This window comes from Onychostruthus taczanowskii, unplaced genomic scaffold (genome assembly GCF_017590055.1).
Source record: "Onychostruthus taczanowskii isolate IOZ18803 unplaced genomic scaffold, ASM1759005v1 scaffold84, whole genome shotgun sequence".
In the NCBI taxonomy this organism is placed as follows: Eukaryota; Metazoa; Chordata; class Aves; order Passeriformes; family Passeridae; genus Onychostruthus; species Onychostruthus taczanowskii.
In genome coordinates, this window is record NW_024506332.1 from 2244011 (window position 1) to 2269527 (window position 25517).

Here is a 25517-nt window from a genome sequence, read left to right on the forward strand (position 1 = left end):
GCGGCGCTGGTGCTGCTGGCGGCGGCGCTGAGCGGCCCCGGGGCCGGTGCGCGGAGCTGCCCCGCGCTCAGCCTGGGCTGCAAGTGCGCGGCCGAGCGGGCCAAGGCGGGCGGCGGCCCCGGCGCGCCCCGGCGGAGGGTGGTCTGCAGCGGCGGGGGGCTCCCGACGCCGCCCGAGCCGCGCCTGCTGCCCGAGGGCACCGTCACGCTGTGAGTACCGCGAGCGGCAGCGTCCCGAGCATCCCCTCTGCCCCTGGCATCTCCCCCGAGCATCCCTCCCTGCCCCTGGCATCTCCCCCGGGCATCCCTCCCTGCCCCCGGCATCTCCCCCGGGCACCTCGCCCCGGCCCGGCATTGCCCCGGCCCCCCGGCATCTCCCCCGCGCATCCCTCCCTGCCCCCAGCATCTCCCCCGGGCACCTCGCCCCGGCCCGGCATTGCCCCGGCCGCGCTGCCGCCCCACGCCCGCTGCCCCGGGGCACCCTGAGCGGGACCCGAGCCCACGCGTGGGTCGCGCTGAGCTCTCTCGGTGTCGGCGGGGAGCCCCCGCATGGCCCCGTGCCGGGCAGATGCTGCGGGGACTCGGGAACCGGGGCTGGGCGTGCAGCCCCGCGGGGGCCGGAGCGCAGTGAAGTTGCTTTTTCCTCTCGGTACTTTTTCCTCTCAGTAAGCGGCTCTGCAGCCGCGAAAGCGTCGCTCGGTGCTGCGTAGCGTGGTTTAAATCGCGTTCAAGGGGTGTCGCGGCTCTGGGCTGCCGGGGGGACCCCGCTGTCCCCACGGCGTGGCGGCAGAGCGGGGCTGGTGTGGACGTGAGCTGGAAATGCAGGAAACGAGCCCCTTCTGCTTCCCTCCACAGCATTTCTGCGTGCTGGGGAACATGTTTTTGTTTGAAAGTGACTGCTGTCCCTGGAAATATTTACTGAGAGGCCATCAGGAGCGGTTAATGGGTTTGGGGTTTGTGCAGAGGTTCTAACGCTGCTGCTTGATCCCTAAAGGCTCCTCTTCCTCGCGGCCCCCGTGCCGGGGGTTGGGGGTTCGGCTGGAGCTGGCAGCCGTGTGCTGCTCGCTGCAGGGTTTATTTATAACTCCGGAGGAGATGTTTGAATTAAAATCTGGATTGGAGGCTGGGCTGGCAGCTCTGCAGCTGGGGGAGCGTTGTCCCGTCAGGGTGGCTGTGCTGCCTGCCCCGGGGTCACGGCTCCCACCTCGCCCTCCTGGCTGGGGTGGGGGGACGCTGCAGGGGTTGGGTCTGGGGGCTGCCTTGTCCTGAGCCCATGGGCCGTGTTGCCATTGCTCTGGTTTCTCGGGTGCTGCTTGCTGCTTTGGGGTGATGGTGGCAGTGAAGGTGACCCTGCTGGCACCACTGTCCCCACTGCAGTGTGGCTGTGAAGGCACGGGTGCCACGGGATGGTGCCATGAGCAGGGGCTCAGTGCAACAGCCACACTAAAAGCATAAATTGTCCCAGAACAGCAGCACTGCTGGGTGTCTTGGGCTTCCCTCGGTGGGGGACACTGGGGGGCCTCAGGCAGGTGACAGCTGGGCTTTCCATCACACTTGTGAGCTTTGCTCTTCATGCCTTTCCTCTTAGGGCCCTTCCTTGTGTCAGGCCCTCGCAAACACTCATGGAGACGTTCAGTCCTTTGTCAGTTTGTGTTTGGGGAAAGCATCCCATCCCACACCCCAGGCCTGCTCCAGTGCCTGCCCAGCTGTTCCCAGCAGGCAGGGGTTGTGCTGCCTGTGCTGAGGGCTCCTTGGAGGGGCCAGGATGACCGTGCAGAAGCATTAGGGCATTACACGATCCCACTAAAACGTGACATGAAACCTACAGGCGTAGGCAGAAACCTACAAATATGCGGTGACCCTGGCTCTGCTCTCGTGCAGTAAACATGATTTATTCCAAACCCTTTCCAGATGGAACAATCAAAACCAGAGGCTCCGACTTTGGGAGCGTCTCCTGGAGCCACTGGGGTGCGGGCAGGGAGTGGAGGGGCCCAGGCATGTGGCAAGGGCTGCACGTGCCTTGGGGACATCCTGCTGGGGACAGCCAAATCTTGAATTCTGCGGGTGAGCTGGGTGTGAGCAGGGCTCCTACACCCCAGTGCCCCAGGGTGCCAGGTCCTGTGTGTGCCCTGGGGTGCTCAGGTCTCCTCTGTCCCCGGGGTGCTCAGGTCCCCTCTGTCCCCATAGTTCTCAGGTCCCCTGTGTCCCCATGGTGCTCTGCACTGCTGTTGCCCCTGCTGCAGGAAATGTGTTTGGGGCAGTGACACTTCAAAGCAGAGCCGTGTTCCAGCGCTCATCCGGTCCAGCCCGGAGTCAGGAGTGCTCAGCTCGGGGGAGGCTCTTCCCAGCAGCCGCCAGGCGGGAGGGACGCTGGCCCAGCCCAGCTCCAGCTGCCCAGGCTGGGGACAGGAGGGTGGCCAGAGAGGCTTCGGTGGCTGCAGGAGGTCTGTCACCCTGTGGGTCCCTGGTCCCGCCTCCCGTTTGGCTTTTCCCACACTCTTGCTTTATTTATCTTTAATTATCAGGCTGTGCTGAGGAATCCTGCGCTGCAGCTGCTGCACATTTACCCCCCACGCCTGAGAAACACACCCTGGATGGGCAGGGGGACCAAGGACAAGGGCTGGGGGATGCCTGTGGCCCCAGGAACCTGCCCTGCAGCCACTGCTGGGCTCGGCACAGCCCCAGTGTCCCAGCTGATGGGGAGTGGCTGCTGAGCAGAGCTGTGGCTCCTCTGCCCTCGCAGGGATCTCCAGGGAAGGCTGTGGGTCTGAGGAGGGGGTGATGCTCACACATCGAGGTTTCTCGGTGTGTGCTCCCCAGCACCACCCCAGTTTATGCCCAGGTCATTCCTGTGCCCAGCTCCCTGCAGGAGAGGTGCCAGCCTCGGCGCTTTGGGCTGTCACCCTGCTCTGACTCGTGGCCCCAGAGGGGTCACCTGGCTGTGCTGGCAGGGCCGGCCCCAGCCCCACATCCTGCTCCAGCTAGGACCGGGGGATTTGGCACCTCTGGGCCATCCCTCCAGCGTGGCTGTGAGGTGCTGGGGTGCTGCAGACAGGGATTAACGAGCCTTTAATCCCCCCCAGCTGACCCTGTGCTAATCGCCCCATGGAAAAAGCACCACATCCCTAACGAGAGCTGCAGAGGCTGGGCCAGCCCTGCTGTCACACGGGCGGGAGCCCAAACCTCTTCCAGATGTGGAATCCCAGCACAGGCCTCATTTATGTGCACAGCTTGATTGCACTGAAATTACAGATTGTCTGCAGGGAATAGAGGGCTTTGACTTATGACCAATTTCCAGTTCTACTTGAACTCCCTGCTCCAAGGCTGCTCTATCCTGGGCCCTGCAGATGGTTTCTTTCTCAAGCCTTCTTCAGCTTTTTATTTGTTGTTTATTGGGCTGCAGCTCCATCAGGTTTGGGTTTTCCAGGGGCTGCAGGTCGTGGTGCTGCCCAGAGCATCCAGCCCAGGCTGGCTCGGGAGGCTTCGCCCTCTCTCCGGGGCTTATTTTTCCTGTGCTAACAAAAGCCGAGGCTTGGAACAATAATTTTCACCATCCGAAATAGCCCGGCGTGACGTGAGGCTGGAGGAAACGCCCGGGCCCGGCACAGGGAGGGGAAGAGCCCCCGAGCACCCAAACAAAGCAGGGACGGGGGGCTCCCCTAGGGCTGGGGTTCTCCAACCCCACTGGCTAGGAAGATGTGGGGTCCCCTCTGGGATGCAAGGTTCCTTCTGGGAGCTGTGGGGTCCTTCCCGGAATGGGGGTTCCCCCCGGGATGTTGAGGGTCGCTGCGTGCCCCCGTTATGATCCCACTGCCCCCAGAGCTTTTCTCACCGCCAGAGCCTTCCGCAGCTCTCAGCGGCCCCGGGGCCCCTCTCTTCCCTTCCCGAAATCCCCGTGCGGAGCAGCGAGCCGTGCTCGGGGCGCAGCCTGTGCCGTATCTGCTCCCATATGCTTTGAATTACTGCGCTTGGAGAGCGGAGCCGGGCCGGTCCCCGCCCCCAGCGCGGCCCCCCAGGAACGCCGCTGCCTTCCCTGCCCGGCTGGGGAGCCACCGTCTCCCCGCGTCCTTTTTTGGTTGGGTCCAGAGGAAGTTTATTGTTTCAGCAGCCCAGTTTCTGGAGCTGTTATTTATCCAAGTGGATTCCAGCACGCTTGAAAAAACAATCTTGTTTTTTTCACTTTTGGCTCCTCTTTTTGGGATGAAAAAAAGAGAAGAAGAAGAAGAAGAAGAAGGGATCTGTATCTCTCTGCCGGCAGCCTCGCGGGCTCCAAGCCCCCACAGCCCTGGCGCGGGGGGGTTGGAGCTCGGATGCTGCACCCCTTCCAGGCCTGGATCCCCGCGATGGGAGGATGCTCCTTGGGGCTCCCCCCGCCATCCCCACCACGCATCCCCCATCGTTTCCGTTTGACTCCGTGCTCCAGCCCTTAATCCCCGCATTGTCCAGAGGGACTTTTCCAGCCGCCGCTCAATTAGCCGATTATTGTCCCCGTGGCGGGGCTGTCCCCGGCAGGAGCCCCCCGCCCGCCCCCGCCGGCGTGGCCGGAGGGTCCCCGGGCACCGGGCAGGGTGAAGGAGCCGTTCCCGAAGGAGAAGGGAGGGTTCTGGAGTGCACGGAACCTCTCGGGCAGCGTGGCCTGGGGATGAGAGGCATCCCCAGCCCTCCCTCCAGGACTGGCTGGGGGCTGCTCCTGCTGAGCTGAGGGGTCCCAGCCTGAGCCGGGAGATGAGCAACAGCTCCAAAGGCCACGGCTCTGTTTGCGTGGCCTGCCGAGCCTGTAGATGGGTGGGAGGGGAGGGCACCGTGTCCCCTCTGCACCCCCAGACCTCGGTGGGCGTGTGGGAAACCACTGCCAGCCCTGCCTGGGTCTCACAGCACTCGGCCTCGGTGAGCCCGGTTGGCTCAGAGCCCTGCAGCCCCTTCCCCCAGCGGATCCCTCCTCCCGGGGCAGCTCCCAGGGTTTGAAACGCAGTGGGGGTCTCTGGGTCTGTCCCCACAGCTGGGCCTCCAGCTGTGGGGCTGCTGGCCCGTGCCCCCCTGGGCTGGGTCGGGGTGGCCTCGTGGGCACAGTGACCCCATTGGATTTTGGGGGTTCTCAGTTAATATCCTGTAAGGGGACGGTGCCAAGGACCCACACACAGCTCTGCTGCCTGTGGACATGTGGGAATGGAAAGTGCTGTGGAGCCTGATGAGAACTTCCTGGGGAAAAAAAAAAAAAGCCCCTAAAAAAACCAAACAGAAAACAATTTGGAACATAATCTCCATGAAACTAGAGAAAACAAAACAAACCCGTGTTGGAGGATGTGGGTTGTAACTGGGGAGTGCGACCCAGATGGCTTCTGTGGGACAGGGAAGAAAAGAGCCAGCATCCCTACCCAGGAAATTTTTACTGGGGGGCAAGTTTGGGGCAAACAGTCACTGCCAGCACAGCCTTTTTGTGCCAAGCCCTCCTTTTAGTCAAGGATCTTTGCTCCTTGAGAAGGGACGGACCTGGGCAGCACCTGCAGCTCAGAGTGCCCTGAGCCGTGTGGGGGTCCCAGCCTTTTTCTGGAGGGGCTCCGGGGGTGGCTTTGTCCCCCTGCCGGGGTGGCCCCGGGTAGGGCTGCAGATCCCAGGTGCAGCTAATCCTGCTGGAGATCTTTTAAGGCGGGAGCTGTGGTGTTATGGCAGAGGGGCAGATGATCCCGGGGGTCCGAGCGATCCTCCCCGGGGTCTGAGTGAGTCTCCCCGGGGGTCCGAGCGATCCTCCCCGGGGTCTGAGTGAGTCTCCCCGGGGGTCCGAGCGATCCTCCCCGGGGTCTGAGTGAGTCTCCCCGGGGGTCCGAGCGAGCCCCGCCGGGGCTCGGCCGAGGGCTGCGGGTCTGGGGCTCCGGTGCTGCCACCACGGCCGCGGCTGCATCCCCGGCACAGCCTGTGCCTTCGGTTGTGAAATCTCCTCCCGCTGGAATGAAAACCTCTGGGACGGCTCAGCCTTGAGCAACAGCCCCCACCGATGCCGTGGCGGGGAACTGGGGCTGCCGGGGCTGCGCCAGCAGCGATGGAACCATCCTTGGAAGCTGCGCCCTGGCCTGGGAAAGGTCCTGGGCTGAGCTGGAACGAGCCGAGCCCCGGCAAAGAGTGGTCCCGGCGGGGAGGAGAGGGCCAGGCACGGCCCTGGCCGTGGCAGCTCCGGCCACAGGCGTGTGGAAGCAATTTGCAGCTGCCGGGGCCGCCGGACGTTTCCGCTCCCCGCCGGCCGGGTCCAGGGCCCCGCGGACCCGCCGGTGCCCGGTGGCGGCTCCTCATTAGCACAGGATGCGGGGGCTGCGCTGCCAGACCCCGGCCCTTCCCTCCCACCAGGCTGCGGGGGCTGCAGCGCCGCTCCCGCTCCTGCCCCGACCGAGCGCGGCGGCGGCTCCGGGGGCAGCGCGTCCGGAGGGGCCGGGCGGCAGCACACAGCGGCCATTCAGCCGGGCCCGCCGTGTGTAAACAGCCCCGGCCCGGCCCTCAATGAGCCCTTTTTTCAGCGGCTCCCCCGGCCAGGCCTCCAGGATGCCCTCCCGGCCCGGCTGCCGCCTGCCCCCGCTCCGTCTCTGGGTGGCTTTGCCGGCGCTGGCGTCGCCGCTGCCCGCACGGGAGTTCCGGGGAGGCAGCGCTGGTCCCCGAGGACCGGGTCTGGCTCCGCTAATTGGGCTAACGAGCTTTAATGAGTTCCTGGCTGAATCGCCGGGTGCTGGTGGCCTCTGTCCATTCCCGTCACCCTGCAAAGGGCTCTTTGGTCAGCAAAGCTGGTTTTTTGGGGGTAAAATCTCACTGCTGGTAGGCTCCTGGGACAGCCACAATGACCATCAGGAGCTGGGGGGCCCCTTGCAGCTGCAGGTCCTTGGGGTGCCCCCTTGGTGTGGGGTGGGGGTGACCTCCTGGCACCAAGGAGATGCCCCAAGAGCCAGCACGGGGGTCCATTGGCAGTCAGTCCGTGTGGTCCATGGCATGAGGACCACGCAGAGCATCCCAACACGGCTCCTGCATCCCTAGAGCATCCTGCATGGCTCCTGCATCCCCACGTGGCCATTGCATTCCCTGTTCCCACCTGTGCCTGGCGGGGACACCTCCGTGGCCACCACAGCGGTGGCACAGCCGGGGCCGTGGGGGTCTGCCTGTCCTCGCTCCTGGGCCACCAGGGCACGGCTGGGGGGCTGTGGCAGTGAGGTAACGGGGCTGCCCCTCTCCCTCTGCTCTTCCCGCAGGCTGCTGAGCAACAACAAGATCACGGTGCTGGAGAACGGCTCCTTCTTCGGGCTGCGGGCTCTGGAGAAGCTGTGAGTGGGGCTCGGGCAGGAGGGCGGAGGGCAGCGGAGGGCAGGCTGGGCTTCCACGGTGGGTGGTAGCGCCATCACTCGCGTTCTGCCCCTGATGTGCAGCAGCAGGAGCGGCACTGCAGCGCAGGATTTGCCACTGGCACCCCCGGGCATCGCGGGGACCCCGGGAGCTGCAGTGGGGCGGGAGGCGCCGGGGGGGCCCCTCCGTGAGAGCCGGTATGAAAAGAGACATTGTCCCCCCGAACAAAGTCAACTTTCTTATCTCTCCATGAAAGGCATCTCTATGGAGGGCGCAGCGAGAAGGGGAGATTTATGGCCCCCATATGGGTTTGATCTGTAGGTATGCAGGCGCGGGGACCGGCACTGAGGGTGTTTTGTTCCCCGCCGCGGCCCCGCGAGGGTCTCACGCATTCCTGCGCTCTGGAAACCCCCACGGGACCGGTTTTGGGGTCCCATCCCACGTAGCAGAGCTCTCCTCAGCAGGGCTCAGGGTGTGGGGTCACCTCCTGCTCCGGGCATTGACCCGCGTGAGCGGCAGGGATGGTGGGACACGGGGAGGAGCGGCCGGGGGGACACCAGGGGAGGAGCATCCGGGGGGGACACCAGGGGAGGAGCATCCGGGGGGGACACCAGGGGAGGAGCAGGGCTCTGCAGCCCCCGTGAGCCCGGGGTTCCCCTAAAGCTCTCCATGTCCTGGCAGAGCAGCTGGCCCGGGTCACCTCCTGCTCAGCACGGGCTCAGGGGGGCCTGGGGCGGGTGGGCAGCGCTCCCCCAGCCCTGCCGGCCCCATCGCGCCTCATTGCCCTCGACAGGAGCCATAATTGTTTTCATCGGGTCGCTTCGGGGCCGTGGCGCAGACGTGCCCCGTGGAGAGCCCGTGCTGGCACGGCGGGGACACCGTGGGGGCTGCGGGGCCCCTCGCCTCCCAGCCTGGGGCTGGCAGGGTCCCCGCCCACCCTGGCACCCACCCGGGGTGCTTTGGGGTCCCAGCAGAGCGGGGAGAACCCATTCCTGGGTGTCAGGGGTGCCCCCACGGGCCACCTCCCCCCGGCTTGGCATCTGCAGTGATTTGTAGCGGCGTAATGAGATTAATGAGTCTGAGCGGGGACGGTATGCGGCGGCGGCTCATTAGCAGAGCCCCGCTTGGGAACGGCCCTGGGGGGATGCGAGGGGGCTCGGTGGGTGACAGCAGGGACAAGGATGGACTCTGTCCGTCCATCCGTCTGTCTGTTCCGGGCTGCGGTGGGTGCACAGGGAGTTGTGGGCTTGGGGTTTGCTGCAGTGGGGTCTCTGTGCCCTCGAGGTGATTGGGGTCCCCATGCACGGGTGGTGCTGGGGTGTCGCCGTGCACGCGTGGCACTGAGCCACTGCTGGCTCTCGTGCCCCTGCCTGCGGGAGGAGGGGGCTCGGGACCGCAGGAAATGCAAAGGCAAACGCGCAGAGCAGGGAAAAGAGGAGCCTTATCGGAAATCAGCAGCAGCAGCCCCGGCCCCGGCCCGCGGGAGGAAGTGCCTGAGGGAGGAAGGCCGCCCCTGGCCGAGCGCCAGGCTGGCTGCAAACCCCTGGGGCCCAGCACGGTCCCACCCCCGCCTGGTGGTCCCTGCAGACCCCCCAGACCTGAGCCAGGGCCGCAGGTTTGTCACTGGGGATGCGTTTAGGCCGGCAGGGTGTGCTGGGGGTGCTCTGGGGGTGGCAGTCCCTGGGAAGCCCGGCTGGGCGGGGGGCTGGCAGCGGTGGTGGCGCTGGGCACGAGCCGGGGGGCTCGCAGGACGGGGGTTCGCGGGGTGTTTGTGGCAAGGGGACTCCTGTAGGTGCAGGTGGCGGTGCAGGTGAGCGGAGCTGTTCCTTCAGCACCAGCGCTCACCTGTGCACACCTGCCCGCGCACCTGCCTGCCCTGGCAGCTGCCAGGACGGGCGTCTGTCCGTCAGCAGCGGCAGCCGTGCTGGGCAGGGCTCCCGCAGCAGCCGAGAGGGCCGGGATGAGCCGAGGGGCCCCTCTCGTGTCCCCCGGCGGGACCCCCCCCTCACATCCCGGCTCTGCTGGAGGGGCTGCACCGCTCCCCATCCCGGCCGCTGGTTTGTGGCCCTCCAGCGGGGCTGTGGCTCACGGGCTGTCCCCAGAGCAGCGGGAGACCCAGCGAGGAGCTCCGCGGAGACTGCTATAAATAAACACGGATCCGTATGGATCCCATTTCCTCTCCCGGACAGCGCCGGGGCTCAGCAGAAGTTGCCGCGGGTCCCAGGGGCTGGCCAGAGCTGCCGGTGCCACCAGTGCTCCTGCAGAGTGTGTGCCAGGCGAGCCCCTGCTTAGATGTGCGCCTGCAATCAAGCTAATTGCTCAAACGAGCTGTCCGGGGCCGTGCTCTTATCCCGCACACTGGAGATAAGCCGCCGGGACACGGCTGCTCCGGAAGCAATGCGGGGCCGGTGCCAGCAGCCAGTGCCAGGCTCTGGGGACACCAATGCTCCGCAGGGCACCCGGGGTGTGCCCAGGGGCTGCTCCTTCCCTGCATCCCTCGGAGACATAACGAGAGAAATGGGATGGAAAGCTGCTCTTGAGGCCCCCACAGGGGGTGGGCAGCGCCTGGGGGGCTCCTGGAGGGGATGGGGGCAGAGCGGTGTGCTGGTGCCCCCGGTGCTGTGTCTCCTGGAGATGGGGCTCCCCTCAGCGCACCCCCAGAGCTGGGTCTGTCTCCCCACAGGGACCTGAAGAACAATCTGATCAGCACGGTCCAGCCAGGCGCCTTCCTCGGCCTCCCCGAGCTGAAGCGGCTGTAAGTGCCAGTGCAGCCCTTGGACCCCCGGGGCTGGCCCTGGGGACAACAGTGGGGACAATGGGGCATCCGCAGCCCTGATGGCCCCTCCACTCACCTCGCAGGGACCTCTCCAACAACCGCATCGGCTGCCTGAGCGCCAGCGTCTTCCAGGGCCTCCCCAGCCTCCTCCGACTGTAAGTGGCTCCCTGGGGACAGCCCTGTCCCCTGTCTCCCGAGAGCAAGGGGGTGTGCGGCACAGCGAGGGGCCCCGGAGGTGTCGCCTCTCCCAGCAGCTCCCTGGCCCCCTCCATGCCATCTTTCTCTCCTGTCCCGCAGGAACATGTCCGGAAACATCTTCTCCAGCCTCCCGCCCGGTGTTTTTGACGAGCTCCCCTCCCTGAAAGTTGTGTGAGTTGGTGCCCTGGGATTTCAGCACCTGGGGGGGGGGTTCTGCCGAGGGTCTCAGTGCCCCAGCCCTGCGGTGACACCATCCCTTGCAGGGACTTTGCCACCGAGTACCTGACGTGCGACTGCAACCTGCGCTGGGTGCTGCGCTGGGCCCGCGAGCGGCCGGCGCAGATCTCGGAGCGGACGGCGTGCTCCTTCCCCCGGCAGCTCCGCGGCGTGGCCCTGCGAGGGGCGCGGGACGGGCAGCTCCGCTGCGGTGAGCCGGGGCCGGGGCGGGGGCGGCGGCGGCGGCGGCGGCGCGGGCTCACCTGTGTCCCCCGCAGCGGGAGCCCCGGAGCTGCACACCCACCACCTCATCCCGTCGCTGCGCCAGGTGGTTTTCCAGGGAGACCGGCTGCCCTTCCAGTGTACGGCCACGTACCTGGATAACAGCACCCAGATCCGCTGGTTCCACAACCGCGAGCCCGTGCGGGAGGATGAGCAGACGGGCGTCATCGTGGAGGAGAGTCTCATCCATGACTGCACCTTCATCACCAGGTCCGGGATGGGAATGGGGGTGGAATTGGGATGGAGATGGGGACAGAGATAGGGATGGGGACGACCACTCGTGGCCACAGGACTCACAGGTTTGTGAGTACCGAGTGCCGAGTGTGGGCAGCTTTGGTGCTTCATGGCCTGCGTCCCCCTGTCCCCAAGCTTGGGGGATCGCTGTGAGGGAGCCCCGCCGTGCCAGCCCCTCTCCTGTGCCCGCAGCGAGCTCATCCTCTCCAACATCCACGTCTCCGCCAACGGCGAGTGGGAATGCGCCGTCTCCACCTCCCAGGGCAACGTCAGCAAGAAGGTGGAGATCGTGGTGCTGGAGACCTCAGCGTCCTACTGCCCTGCCGAGCGGGTCACCAACAACCGCGGGGACTTCAGGTGGGGCCGGCGGCGGCGCAGGTGCCGCGGCAGGGGGGACACACGGGGAGCGAGCGGTGCGTGCGGGGGCCTCTGCTCGCCGCAGGTGACCGCGCGTCTGGTAGCGATTAACGGCACGGCTTTTGAAGGGCTTCCCGTGCCGGCGGCGCAGCCTGGCTCCAGCAGCGGAGGTGTTGGAATTTCTCTGGCACGAGACGAAAGGCTCCGGGCGCCCGCCGTAACCCCGGCGGGGCCCTTACGGAATATAAATTACTGGCACAGTCAATGTGGCTTAAATTAGCGGTGCCCCCCGCTGCCCGCTGCTTCCCCCCGCGCTGCCGGAGCCGAGCGGGATCCGGGGCTGGAGAGGGTGGGGGGTTTTGGGGGAGCACCACGCCAGCCTCCCCAGAGCCCAGGGTGGCAGCGGCTCGCAGAGGGGGCTGCGGTGCCCGGGGCGGAGCTGCGCAGGGGCCGCACGGGGGGAGCCCCGGGGTCACCGTGTGTTTTTGCCCGCAGGTGGCCCCGCACCCTGGCGGGGATCACGGCCTTCCAGCCCTGCCTGCAGCACCCGTTCGCCGCGGGGCCGGCGGGCGTGGGCTCGGCGGGCGAGAAGCAGGCGTGGCGGCGCTGTGACCGCAGCGGGCGCTGGGAGGACGGCGACTACTCGCACTGCCTCTACACCAACGACATCACCCGCGTGCTCTACACCTTCGTGCTGGTGAGTGGGGGGCCCGGGGGCTCGGCTGGGCCGGAGGGAACCCAGCTGGTGACCGTGGCCCCGCCGTGGCCGTGCCGCCCTGCAGATGCCCATCAATGCCTCCAATGCCCTGACCCTGGCTCACCAGCTCCGCGTCTACACGGCCGAGGCAGCCAACTTCTCAGACATGGTTGATGTCCTCTACGTGGCCCAGATGATAGAGAAGTTTATTGGCTACGTGGACCAGATCAAGCAGGTAATGAGCACTGCAGGTGTCCCCTGCCTGCCCCAGTGCAGCCTGGTGTTTTTGGGGCAGAAAAGCATGAATTGGGGTGTTTCCTCGGGGGACGGCGGTAGCTCTTTGCAGAGTTGCTTGCTGTCCCCAGCTGACAGACGTGATCGTGGAGATGGCCAGCAACATCATGCTGGTGGACGACCACATCCTGTGGATGTCCCAGAAGGAGGAGAAGGCCTGCAGCAGCATCGTGCGCTCCCTGGAGAGGATCGCGGCCCACACGCTGGGCAGCAACTCCCAGCACATGGCAGTGGTGAGGCAGAGCCCGGGCTGGGGCTGGGTTTGGGGAGGTGGGCTGGGTGGAGTCTCTGGCCATGCCATGGGGGGTCTGTGCCCGTGCCAGGGCTGATGATCCCTCCGTGGTGCTGGCAGAACTCTCGCAACATCGCCTTCGAGGCGTACGTGGTGAAGCCCGAGAGCTACGTGGGGCTGAGCTGTGTGGCGTTCCAGCGGTGGGATGGCACTGGGACCCCCCCAGGACGGCCCCCCCAGGCCGAGCGGGGGGCTGAGCCCACCCCAGACCAGCAGCTCAGGCTCCGCTGCACCACGGGGCGCCCCAACATCTCCCTGACCAGCTTCCACATCAAGGTACGGCACCGCCGGGGGTCGGGGGGCTGGGGTCTGCTCCCGCTCACCACTGACCTGCACCCGCAGAACAGCATCGCCCTGGCCTCCATCCAGCTGCCGCCCAGCCTGTTCGCCAGCCCCGGCCCGGCCCCGCCGGGGGCTGACTGCAAGCTCCAGCTGCTGGTCTTCCGCAACGGGAAACTCTTCTGCAGCACCGGGAACTCCTCCCGCCTGGCCGACGATGGCAAGCGCCGCAGCGTGGCCACGCCAGTGATCTACGCCGGGACCTGTAAGGGCAGCATGGCGGGGTGCTTGGGGTGCCCGGTGGGGCTCCCTGGGGCATTGTAAGGGCAGCTTGGGGTGCCCCGTGGGGCTCCCTGGGGCATTGTGGTGGTGCTCCTGCAGTGCAGAGCCGCCCCCAGGGTCCTCATGGGGAGGTGGCAATGTGCCTGTGGGATGTCCCCTGTGCCCAGCCCCTCTGGGGACGCAGGTGGAGAGGTGTCACTTGTCCTGCTGACTGGATTTTCTGTGGCTGCAGATGGCTGCGGAGTGGGGAACCTGTCAGAGCCGGTGGCTGTGTCCCTGCGACACCCCGGGGAGGGCACGGACCCCGTGGCTGCGTACTGGAACTTCGAGGTGCTGGGGGGCATGGGGGGCTGGAGTGCCGAGGGGTGCCAGCTGGCCTCCCGCGAGCCCAACGTCACCTCCCTGCACTGCCGGCACCTCAGCAACGTGGCCGTGCTCATGGTAGGTGTGGGCGAGCAGCAGGGCGGGAGCGTTGCCAGGGCAGGGAGCGTGGGGGGCAGCAGGAGGGTGGTGGGGGGGTCAGGGGCACAGGGCTGCTGCTGCTGTGGGGTCTGACGGTCAGTGCTGTGCTGTGCAGGAGCTCAGTGGGTTCCCCAGCGAGGCGCAAGGCGCTGTGGAGGTGCTGCACCCGGCCATGTACACCTGCACGGCCGTGCTGCTGCTCTGCCTCTTCACCACCATCATCACCTACATCGTCCACCACGGGTGAGGGAGTGTCCAGTGCTTATGTTGCTGCTCTGGGGGCTGGGCTGGGCTGGGCTGAGCTGGGCTGGGCTGAGCTGGGCTGGGTGTCTCTGTGGGCAGCAGGAGCAGCTCCCCCAGTGCCAACAGCCAGGAGAAGATGAACGGGCATGGCCGTGCAGTGACATGGCCCTTTAGGACAGGGGTTCTCAGGAGAGTGAGGAAGCTCATTCTCAGGGAATGTGCTGCCCGGCGAGTGGCCCTGGGTCCTGGTCCTTTGCCCAGGACGTGCCTGGGCACGTTCCTTTGTGCAGGAACCTGTATATCTCCTCCAGGCACGCTCCGTGGCCAGGGACGGGCTGTTGGTGCCTCTCCCAGGTGCAGGATTTGTGTCTCTCTCGGGGCCGGGCAGGAGCTCACAGGTGCCCGCTGTGCTCTTGCTCTTGCAGCACCATCCTCATCCCGCGGAAGGGCTGGCACATGCTGCTTAACCTGTGCTTCCACATCGCCATGACGGCCGCCGTCTTCGCAGGAGGCATCACCCTCACCGGCTACCGGGCCGTGTGCCAGGCCGTGGGTACCGGGCAGCGCCCAGCCCCGCGGGGTGCTGCGGGCCGGGCACCGGGGGGCTGCAGCGTCCCCTCCCCAACCGCCGCCTCCTCCCGCAGGTCGGCATCATCTTGCACTACTCGTCCCTCTCCACGCTGCTCTGGATGGCGGTGAAAGCCCGAGTGCTCTACAAGGAGCTGACCTGGAAGGCGCCACAGCAGGCGGACAGGGACACGTCCCAGGCAGCCCCCAGACCCATGCTGCGGTATGGGCCCCCCTTCCCCCTGCCCCGGCCCCGCGGGGGCACCTCCAGGGGCTGGGGCAGGGCTTGCTGCTCTGGACGAGCCCATGCCGTGACACTTCCCCTCCCCGCAGGTTCTACCTGATCGCCGGTGGGATCCCCCTCATCATCTGTGGGATCACAGCAGCTGTCAACATCCAAAACTACCACGACAACAATCCCTAGTAAGTGTCCCTGCTCCACCTTTCCTCCCTCCCACGCGGGTGGCCTCCCTCTGCTGGGGCAGGGAAATGGTGGCACTGGGAATCTGGAGAAGTTCGGGAAAAGGTCAGTGAGTTTTTTCCTGAGAGTTATCCATATACTGGGGGAAAAAATCATCCAGGCAGCCGGCACAGCTCCACAGAGCCCTGCCATCAGGGCAGGGGTGCCGAGCAGCTCCAAGCCACGGCCCCTCAGAGCCCCTCTCCTCCCGCACAGCTGCTGGCTGGTGTGGCGGCCCAGCCTGGGCGCCTTCTACGTCCCCGTGGCTTTCATCCTGCTCGTCACCTGGATTTATTTCCTCTGTGCCGGGCTCAGCCTCCAGTGCCGACCATCGCACCAGAAAGACATCCCGGAGCCGCTGGAGCCCCCGCCGCGGCTGGGGGCCGCCGGTGACCTCCTGACAGACTCCGGCTCCATCTCGGTGACGCTGAACTCGGGGCCGCCCTGCCCCGAGGGGGACGGTGTCTACTCTCTGCGGGTGCAGTTCTGGGCGCTGGTGGCCACCCACGCCCTGTACGTGGCCCTGTGGACGTTCGGCGCCATGGCCGTGTCCCAGCGCTGGTACCTGAGCATCGTCTTCAGCTGCCTCTACGGCGTCACCGCCGTGGCGCTGGGGCTCTTCATCTTCATCCATCACTGCCTGCGGCGCCGGGACGTGCTCAGCTCCTGGTTCTCCTGCTGCCCGTCGTACCGGAACGCGCTGCCCATGCAGGCCTACGTGCACCCCGGGCTGGGGCCGGAGGACGGCTCGCAGGTCTTCATCGGCTGCGAGCCAGAGGCCGCTCGCTCCGGCGCCTCCTCCTCCTCCTCGCCCAGCAGCGCCGGCTCTGCCGGGGGCCGTTGCAAGCTCACCAACCTGCAGGTAGCCCAGAGCCAGGCGGAATCGCGCCCGGCGCCCTGCCCGGAGCCGGACGCTGCCGACGGGAAGCCCGTCAGGCACACCAGCAACCTCCACGGCCGCAGGAGCCACCGGGGCAGAACTAAGCCGTGCCGGGACGGGAAGCACCACCGCTTGAAAATGCTGCGGGGCCCCTCGGAGCACCCGTCGAGCGAGAGCGGCAGCCTCCACAACAGCCACTCCGAGAGCTACCCCAGCGGCAGGACCAGCCCGGGCAGCGGCGGCCGCGCGGGGCCGCGGGTGCCGCAGGACGGGGACGCGGTCCCCAGCCCCTCGGAGGGCAGCGACGGCGGGCGGAGGGGGCCCGACTTCGCCGAGGCTCGCCGGAGGAGCGGCAGCCGGGACAACCTGCGGCCGGGCGGCGGCGCCGAGAGGGAGGCGAAGCGGCGCTCGTACCCCCTGAACGTGGGCAGCCACAACGGCGGCCTCAAGGGCAGCAAGTACGACATCAACCTGGCCAGCGCCGACAGCGTGGCCGGCATGAAGACCGGCCTCTGGAAGAGCGAAACCACCGTGTGAAGGTGGCGAAGGACCGACGGCAGCAGCGTTTTCCTGCGGGAGCCGCGGCCGGAGCCGCTCGGGGCACGGCGGGGGCAGCGCTGCGGCATCACCCGGTGCACTAGCAGGGATGGGCGGCACAGCCGGGGGCTCCGGTCCCCCCGGGCACAGCACGATCCCGGGCCCACCCATCTCCCCGAGGAGGCTCGGAGCTTCCCGCCGCGGTGCCGGAATCGCAGCCGTGCTTTAATCACTCCTGCATGTCACTTGAGATTGATCCTAAATGCTATTTTATATTCTACAGAGGAAACGTCTATTTTTCAAAGCTATATTATTGAATGTATATATGTATAGACAGAGCCGTAGGTGACACGAGGGCCCCCTCCCGGCCCCGGGCCGGGGCCCGCCGTGCCACGACTGCAATATTCCCGCCGAGGGATCACTCCAAGTGCCCTTCACGTCCAGGCACCGCAGCCCCAGCCTGAGCACGCTGCTTCTGGAGGGCAGCTGCTCCCTCTGGAACGTTCCCAGCTGTGCCAGCCCCGGGGGCTGCGCGGTGCCAAAGCCATATTGCAAAGCCAAGCACAAGGTAAGAGGAGCCTCAGCTCCAAGGTGAGGTGATTGTCTGCACTGCTTTAACGCCAGACACTAAAATAAGGGCCAGAAAAGGCTCCAGACACTAAATTCACAGCCACAAAATGCTCCCAGGCCCTCAGAGGCTCAAGCCATGCACTGGGGTGGGCTGGCAGACCTTGCTGCTGCCAGGACTGACCCTCTGTGCCAAAGCACCAAAGAACCAAGATGTGAGAGAGGCCCAGAGCAGCTCTGTGTCCTTAATCCAGGCTTCAAGCTCAGAAAATACCTAGGTTTGCTCTTAAGAAGGCAGAGACCGTTCTGGGGAGCAGGGACTGTTCCTGAGAATGCAAGAGAATGATGCCAAGGAATTAGAGACCTTCCTTGGACTGTCAAAGGGCTGGAACCTGGATAAGCACTTATTGTTCCCATTAAAAAACAAATTTCCCCTTTTTCCCAGCACACAGGTAAAACAGCCAGGCTGCAGAGAGGCTGCAGCTAAGCAGAGGAGGAAGGTGAGAGCCTCCCCTGCCCTTTCCAGCCTCCCCTGCCTCACTTTCCCCTGTCTGCAAATGAGTTTGATAACGTAGCTACCTCCGAGGGGTCGTGGGGCTGGCAGGGCCACGAGCCAGGGGAGGAAAAAGCACTTAGTGGGGACTGGTCTTACCTGGGAACCACTCACCCCACGGGGCTGGGGCACCCCTGGGCTTAACCTGCCACTCCTGCCTGCCTCGGCTTCTCTGCCCAGTTAAATGTTGAAATATTTCATTGTCCCTGGTATTTAACACAGTTTAAACCCTTACTGCAGCTCCTGCAGCCCCCCCAGCCTGGCTGATGCCCCATGGTTCTATTGCTTGCTGCATTGTGACAGTATTAGAGAAAAAGCTTTGTATTCTTAATTACACTTTGTCTGTTTACAAGCGAATGACATATCAACAGAGCTTCCTGCAATATCCGGGGGGAGGGGAGGGAAATATGCCAAAGAAATGTCTTTAAAGGGGTCTTTTTGCATTTTTATATGAATAGAATGTTTCTAGCAGATATGTTTTGTTTAATATATTAAAGATATGCCAATCTGCCAAGATCTACTGTGATTTCCTCTCAGACTTCATGCTCAAATGCAGCCTGGCCTGCAGTTTTTTCACCCTCACAAAGTCATTTTGCTGAAGAATGAGAAGTCCAAGGTGAGGCTGCCCTGGAAAACCAGGCACCTGCACTTTTATTTACTCATAACAGGAATGTAACACGACCTGAAGCAGTCACTCCATCAAAAGCCCCATTTTGGTCCAGCACATTAAGGAGAACGCAGCCTGCTCCCTCCCCACAGCCTCATTCCCTGCTCCCTGCAGCACAATCACGCTGGGCTCCACACTTCTGGTCCCCAAATTGTCCCTCTGGGCCACGGCCACCTTCAGAGCCACGCCTTGGCCTTGCTGAAGGCGCGGATCTCCTCGGGGCTGCGCAGGTACTGCTCGATCTCGCTGTCCGAGATGGGCTCGTCGCCCGTCACGGCCGGAGCGCTCGGAGCCGCCGCCCGCAGCCTCTTCCTGGGGTGGATGAGGCAGGGGGGCAGCAGGGGCCTCAGGGTGCCCCCACGCTGCTGCTTCCCTGCCCAGGGACTGCCCTGCTGCTGTGCCAGCGCAGGAGAGCTGGGGGGGGCCTGGCCTGGGCAGCCCTGGCCTGGGGCGTCCTTATTTACAGAGTCCTTATCCAGAGAGCCCTGGCCTGGGCAGCCCTGGCTTGGGCAGTCCTTATCCAGGGAGCCCTGGCTCACAGAGCCCTGGGCTGGGCAGCTCTGGCTTGGGCAGTCCTTATCCAGGGAGCGTGGGCCCACAGAGCCCTGGGCTGGGCAGCCCTGGCTCACAGAATCCTGGTCTGGGGAGCTCTGGCCTGGGGAGTCCTTATCCAGGGAGCCTGTGTCCACAGAGCCCTGGTCTGGGCAGCCCTGGCTCACAGAGTTCTGGCCTGGGCAGTCCTGACCTGGGGAGTCCTTATCCAGGCAGCCCTGGCTCCCAGAGTCCTGGCCTGGGGAGTCGTTATTCACAGAGTCCGTATCCAGGGAGTCCTGGCTCACAGAGCCCTGGCACCCCTGGCTCCCAGAGCCCAGGCTCAGGCAGCCCTGGCTCCCAGAGCCTTGGCAGTCCTGGCTCCCAGAGCCCAGCCCCAGGCCCGTCCAGAGCCCTGGCACCCCTGGCTCACAGAGCCCAGGCTCAGGCAGTCCTGGCTCCCAGAGCCCTGGCTCCCAGAGCCTTGGCAGTCCTGGCTCCCAGAGCCCAGCCCCAGGCCCGTGTCCTGCTGCTCCTGCCCGTCCTGCTGGCTGAAGGCGTGTTTCAGCAGGAACAGCCGGTGCTGCAGCAGGTCCCCGATGTGCTTCACCACCGTTTTCTTGTCCAGGCGGAAGGCTCGCAGCCAGGAGAGCTGGGAGGCCATTCCCAGCAGGATCTCCAGCAGCTCCCTCAGCCTGAGGTGGGCCGGGGGGGGCAGCTCCACCCCTGCCAGGCGGCAGAACCGTGCCAAGGGGCAGGAGAGGCGCGGGCCGGGCCGCAGCGACTGCCAGGCCAGGAACGCCGCGGCCGTGACCACGGGCACGGGGTGCCGGCCCGTCACCAGCCACGTCTCGCTGGCCAGCTCCACAATGGCCATGGTCCTGGCCAGCAGCTTCTCCTTGTCCTCCAGGAAGGGCGCAGGGACGCTGGCCGTGGGCTGCACCAGCCGGAAGCTGCGGGGGCAGAGAGTCAAAGTCAGGGGGAGCCTCGGGGACAAACCTGTCATGGTCGTGTTTTCTGGGAAAATCCCTTCGCCAGGATTTCTCTCCTGGGAAGCTGAGAAGCCTCAGAAAAAAAGGGAAATATTATCTCATTTGCTTCTCCTGTGTTTTGCTGCTTTGGAATGTGTTTGGAGATTGTTTACCCACAGGTGATTGTTTGCTTGGTTTCGTGTGAATTGTTTTCACTCACTGGCCAATGACGGCCAAGCTGTGTCAGACTCTGAACAGAGTCACAAGTTTTCATTATTATCTCTTTAGCCTCCTATCTGCATCCTTTCTGTATTCTTTATACAGTTTAGTACAGCATTCTTTAATATAATCTAGATCATAAAATACTAAATTAGCCTTCTGAGAACAAGGAGTCAGACTCATCATTCCTCACTTCATCTGGGAACCCAGCAAACACCAGACACACCCTGCTCCTGCCATGGCTGCTGCTCGTGGGCACCAGGAGGAGTTTCTTTATGGAAAGGGTTCCCAGGCACTGGAATTGCTGCCAGGAAGGGGGTGGAGTCCCCATCCCTGGAGGTGGCACTCAGTGCTCCAGGCTGGGTGCCAAGGTGGGCATTGGGCACAGCTTGGACTCGACGGCCTCAGAGATCTTTTCCAGCCTCAGAGATCTGGGATCCTGTGATCCATGGTGCCTCCCTGAGCACCTCTCTGCCCTCTCCAAACTGACAGTGGGGCAGGATGAGAATCACAGCCCAGCTGTGACAAGGGAGGGACAAAAGCCAGCCCATCCCAAGCACGCACCCCTGTGTCACCCCCCCGCCCCTCCACCAGCCAGGACAAACACGGGCTGCCAGGGACTGCCAGGGCCCCATCACCTGCTCAGGTGTGTTGTCACCAGGTCTGCCAGGCTCAGGGCGGGCACTGAGAGCCCCAGCTCCTTCTGCAGGCTCAGGAAGACGCTGGCAAACAGCTCGTGCTTGGCGTAGAGCAGGGAGCACACGGTGCCCATGGTCAGCGGCCAGCGGTGCTGCCGGCACGTCACCAACACACAGCAGCCCCCCAGCAGCTCCTTCTTCTCCAGGCTGACCAGGTGGAAGGCAGGGAGCTGCAGAGCCCTCTGGAAGTAGGACACAGCCGTCTCCTCGAACGTGGCTGGCAGCTGCAGCACCTTGCAGAGGTCCTGGACTCGCCGGATCCCTGCGGGGAGAGAGGAGATTCTGCTCAGAAGCGTTTGCAGCAGGATGAACTGCTGCTAGCAGGATGCAAAAAGGACTCTTGCATGGAATCCACAGACGTTTTATTCAACCCTGCCCTGAGATGTTCAGCACTCACACACACAGAGTCTCACTTTCTCCCTTCAGGGGCCTGGGGGCTGACCCTGGTCTCAGGGCAGTACAAAGGTGAGGGCAAATCAGGGAATAGGGAAGGAGTGGCTCAGGGACATAGGAACAGACATAGGAACAGGGGAGGGAGCCAGTGGGGTCTGACAGCTTTTTGAGGCACGCTTCTTGTGTCTCCCCAGACCAGGGAATGCCCCCCAGGGTCTCCACAATTCCCTGTTTTTTATAATGTTAAGCTTCTCTGAAGGATCAACTGAATCAACACGAAATGACAAAAACAGTTGGCGCTCACCCAGCCCTGCACCCTCCCAGCTTGTGTCTCCCCAGACCAGGGAATGCCCCCCAGGGTCTCCACAATTCCCTGTTTTTTATAATGTTAAGCTTCTCTGAAGGATCAACTGAATCAACACGAAATGACAAAAACAGTTGGCGCTCACCCAGCCCTGCACCCTCCCAGTCCCTGGGGGCAGGCAGGCACCGGCTGGATGCAGCACCAGGTGCCCTCTCCCGGCTCAGCTCCAGGGGTTTTGGGCACTTTGTCACCACCAGAACCAGGTGAAACAAACGGGAGAGGCAGGCAGGGACGATGGGGTGCTCTCACCTCGCTGCAGGCAGCGGCTCAGCTGCTCCTTCTGGCCAGTGCTCTGGGAATAGGCGACCTCTGGAAAACAGGGAGGACCAGTCAGTCCTGCAGGGAATCCGGGCACACAGACACTGGGATCTGGGGCCAGCAGATGCCCACAGAACCGGGCTGCAGCAAGCAGAACTGTTTGAGGGTGCTGAGTTAGAGCAGCACAGGTAAAAGCGAGCTCTTGGATCTCCTCTGAGCCGGGGATTCCCTCCAGACAGAGCCGGGGATTCCCTCCAGACAGAGCCGGGGATTCCCTCCAGACAGAGCCAAGGATTCCCTCCAGACAGAGCCGGGGATTCCCTCCAGACAGAGCCGGGGATTCCCTCCAGACAGAGCCGGGGATTCCCTCCAGACAGAGCCGGGGATTCCCTCCAGACAGAGCCGGGGATTCCCTCCAGACAGAGCCGGGGATTCCCTCCAGACAGAGCCGGGGATTCCCTCCAGACAGAGCCGGGGATTCCCTCCAGACAGAGCCAGGCAACGGCCTCGGGCTGCTCCGCTGCACTTAAAGCTCTTCTAAGAGATTTCAATGAGGTTTTAATCACCACTTTTAACAATAAGAGATTCCCCCAGTTTAAATTTAAAGCTCATCACCGGCTCCAAGCCAAACCCTGACCGGGAAGTGCTGCGGGTGTGCCCCGGGATGGAAAACAAACCTGTCATGGTCGTGTTTTCTGGGAAAATCCCTTCGCCAGGATTTCTCTCCTGGGAAGCTGAGAAGCCTCAGAAAAAAAGGGAAATATTATCTCATTTGCTTCTCCTGTGTTTTGCTGCTTTGGAATGTGTTTGGAGATTGTTTACCCACAGGTGATTGTTTGCTTGGTTTCGTGTGAATTGTTTTCACTCACTGGCCAATGACGGCCAAGCTGTGTCAGACTCTGAACAGAGTCACAAGTTTTCATTATTATCTCTTTAGCCTCCTATCTGCATCCTTTCTGTATTCTTTATACAGTTTAGTACAGCATTCTTTAATATAATCTAGATCATAAAATACTAAATTAGCCTTCTGAGAACAAGGAGTCAGACTCATCATTCCTCACTTCATCTGGGAACCCAGCAAACACCAGACACACCCTGCTCCTGCCATGGCTGCTGCTCGTGGGCACCAGGAGGAGTTTCTTTATGGAAAGGGTTCCCAGGCACTGGAATTGCTGCCAGGAAGGGGGTGGAGTCCCCATCCCTGGAGGTGGCACTCAGTGCTCCAGGCTGGGTGCCAAGGTGGGCATTGGGCACAGCTTGGACTCGACGGCCTCAGAGATCTTTTCCAGCCTCAGAGATCTGGGATCCTGTGATCCATGGTGCCTCCCTGAGCACCTCTCTGCCCTCTCCAAACTGACAGTGGGGCAGGATGAGAATCACAGCCCAGCTGTGACAAGGGAGGGACAAAAGCCAGCCCATCCCAAGCACGCACACCTGTGTCACCCCCCCGCCCCTCCACCAGCCAGGACAAACACGGGCTGCCAGGGACTGCCAGGGCCCCATCACCTGCTCAGGTGTGTTGTCACCAGGTCTGCCAGGCTCAGGGCGGGCACTGAGAGCCCCAGCTCCTTCTGCAGGCTCAGGAAGACGCTGGCAAACAGCTCGTGCTTGGCGTAGAGCAGGGAGCACACGGTGCCCATGGTCAGCGGCCAGCGGTGCTGCCGGCACGTCACCAACACACAGCAGCCCCCCAGCAGCTCCTTCTTCTCCAGGCTGACCAGGTGGAAGGCAGGGAGCTGCAGAGCCCTCTGGAAGTAGGACACAGCCGTCTCCTCGAACGTGGCTGGCAGCTGCAGCACCTTGCAGAGGTCCTGGACTCGCCGGATCCCTGCGGGGAGAGAGGAGATTCTGCTCAGAAGCGTTTGCAGCAGGATGAACTGCTGCTAGCAGGATGCAAAAAGGACTCTTGCATGGAATCCACAGACGTTTTATTCAACCCTGCCCTGAGATGTTCAGCACTCACACACACAGAGTCTCACTTTCTCCCTTCAGGGGCCTGGGGGCTGACCCTGGTCTCAGGGCAGTACAAAGGTGAGGGCAAATCAGGGAATAGGGAAGGAGTGGCTCAGGGACATAGGAACAGACATAGGAACAGGGGAGGGAGCCAGTGGGGTCTGACAGCTTTTTGAGGCACGCTTCTTGTGTCTCCCCAGACCAGGGAATGCCCCCCAGGGTCTCCACAATTCCCTGGTTTTTATAATGTTAAGCTTCTCTGAAGGATCAACGGAATCAAAATGAGAAAAACAGTCAGCGCTCACCCAGCCCTGCACCCTCCCAGTCCCTGGGGGCAGGCAGGCACCGGCTGGATGCAGCACCAGGTGCCCTCTCCCGGCTCAGCTCCAGGGGTTTTGGGCACTTTGTCACCACCAGAACCAGGTGAAACAAACGGGAGAGGCAGGCAGGGACGATGGGGTGCTCTCACCTCGCTGCAGGCAGCGGCTCAGCTGCTCCTTCTGGCCAGTGCTCTGGGAATAGGCGACCTCTGGAAAACAGGGAGGACCAGTCAGTCCTGCAGGGAATCCGGGCACACAGACACTGGGATCTGGGGCCAGCAGATGCCCACAGAACCGGGCTGCAGCAAGCAGAACTGTTTGAGGGTGCTGAGTTAGAGCAGCACAGGTAAAAGCGAGCTCTTGGATCTCCTCTGAGCCGGGGATTCCCTCCAGACAGAGCCAAGGATTCCCTCCAGACAGAGCCGGGGATTCCCTCCAGACAGAGCCGGGGATTCCCTCCAGACAGAGCCGGGGATTCCCTCCAGACAGAGCCGGGGATTCCCTCCAGACAGAGCCAGGCAACGGCCTCGGGCTGCTCCGCTGCACTTAAAGCTCTTCTAAGAGATTTCAATGAGGTTTTAATCACCACTTTTAACAATAAGAGATTCCCCCAGTTTAAATTTAAAGCTCATCACCGGCTCCAAGCCAAACCCTGACCGGGAAGTGCTGCGGGTGTGCCCCGGGGGGATGGAGACGGGGGAGCGGCCGGTCCGAGCGGACAGTGCCGGCACGGCCCCGCGGCCACTCCGAGACACAGCTCGGGGAGCGCTTCGCTTCTCGGGCCGGCTCGGACAGGCCCAAACGAGCTGCGGACCGCCGGTCCTGCACCCCCCACCCCAAGCGCGGACGCTCCCGGTTCCGGTGCCGCACCCCGCAGATGCTCCTCGTCGGTGTAGGTGGTGGTGAGGAGCCCCTCGGACAGGACGCAGCCGCAGGCGGCACAGACCAGCTGCTGCTGCGCGTAGTGCGCGTCCTCCACCAGCGACCCCGACCCGCACTCGGGGCACCGGCCCCGCGCCGCCATCGCCGCCGCCGCGCTGGGGGAGCGCCGGGGCGGGCGCACCGCCAACAGCCAATAGCGGCGCCGCCCGCCCCGAGCCCACCAATAGCGGCGCTGCCCGCGGTCCGCCCCGACTCCCGCCCGGCCGCGCCGCCGCCCCTGCACGCCGCGTTCCGCCCCCGCCAGTTCCGCGGGGATGCCCCGGGGAGGCGGCGGCCCCGGGAGCGCGGGGGGAGCGGGACCGAGGGGACAAGCCGCAAAACACCCCGGCCGGAGGCCCTGATGGCCTCCTCCTCCTGCCATCCCCGCGGCAGCGAGGCCAGCGCTGCCATGAGGGCCCAGAGTCCCTCCCGGTGCGTGCCGGTGCTCACAGGAACTGCCGGGTCCGCAGGGGCGGCCCAGCCCGCCCGGCAGGTTTCCCCACCCCGCGAGGTGTTCAGCAGGAAGCTCCCGGCAGGGATGGAACCTGCCCGGAATGCCCGGAGGAGGATGAGGACGAGCAGAGAGGCACAAGGAGGGGACGAGCCCCTTCTGAAACTGCTCCTTCAGAACAAAGGCATGGCAGTCAGAAAACTGGGTTTACGGTGTCTTTATTTGATAATTTATCATCCTCTTTATCTTAACTTTATGTTCTTTACCTTATCGTCCCCT

General features: G+C 64.0%; 2 protein-coding genes across 2 annotated transcripts; one reads left to right on the forward strand and one right to left on the reverse strand.

Moving 5' to 3' along the window:
* ADGRA2 (adhesion G protein-coupled receptor A2) lies at positions 1-18003 on the forward strand (the record flags this gene model as incomplete). The annotated part of the gene is made up of 19 exons (XM_041424738.1): positions 1-209; positions 7226-7297; positions 10000-10071; positions 10176-10247; positions 10390-10461; positions 10554-10717; positions 10785-10998; positions 11215-11379; positions 11875-12076; positions 12162-12311; positions 12442-12603; positions 12723-12938; positions 13005-13206; positions 13456-13664; positions 13801-13928; positions 14354-14477; positions 14573-14718; positions 14829-14918; positions 15172-18003. Coding segments are annotated over 19 exons (3870 nt in total), but the record flags the coding sequence as incomplete, so codon positions are not given.
* Positions 18004-18122: 119 nt separating this feature from the next.
* BRF2 (BRF2 RNA polymerase III transcription initiation factor subunit) lies at positions 18123-24910 on the reverse strand. The gene is made up of 5 exons (XM_041424824.1): positions 24737-24910; positions 24016-24075; positions 23100-23421; positions 19098-19643; positions 18123-18996 (listed from the first exon to the last, which is right to left on the reverse strand). Exons 1-5 carry the CDS (start codon positions 24888-24890, stop codon positions 18336-18338), a joined length of 1743 nt encoding a protein of 580 aa, XP_041280758.1. The 5' UTR covers positions 24891-24910; the 3' UTR covers positions 18123-18335.
* Between the last annotated feature and the right edge of the window lie 607 nt (positions 24911-25517).

Excerpts from the sequence above, each read along its gene's own strand:
- BRF2 (XM_041424824.1), bottom strand. The coding sequence starts at position 24,890 with ATGGCGGCGCGGGGCCGGTGCCCCGAGTGCGGGTCGGGGTCGCTGGTG. Across the intron at positions 19,644-23,099 it reads GTGACAACACACCTGAGCAG|CTTCCGGCTGGTGCAGCCCA; the intron begins GTGATGGGGCCC and ends CTGCCCCCGCAG. Across the intron at positions 18,997-19,097 it reads CAGGGGTGCCAGGGCTCTGG|GAGCCAGGACTCCCTGGATA; the intron begins ACGGGCCTGGGG and ends CCAGGGCTCTGT.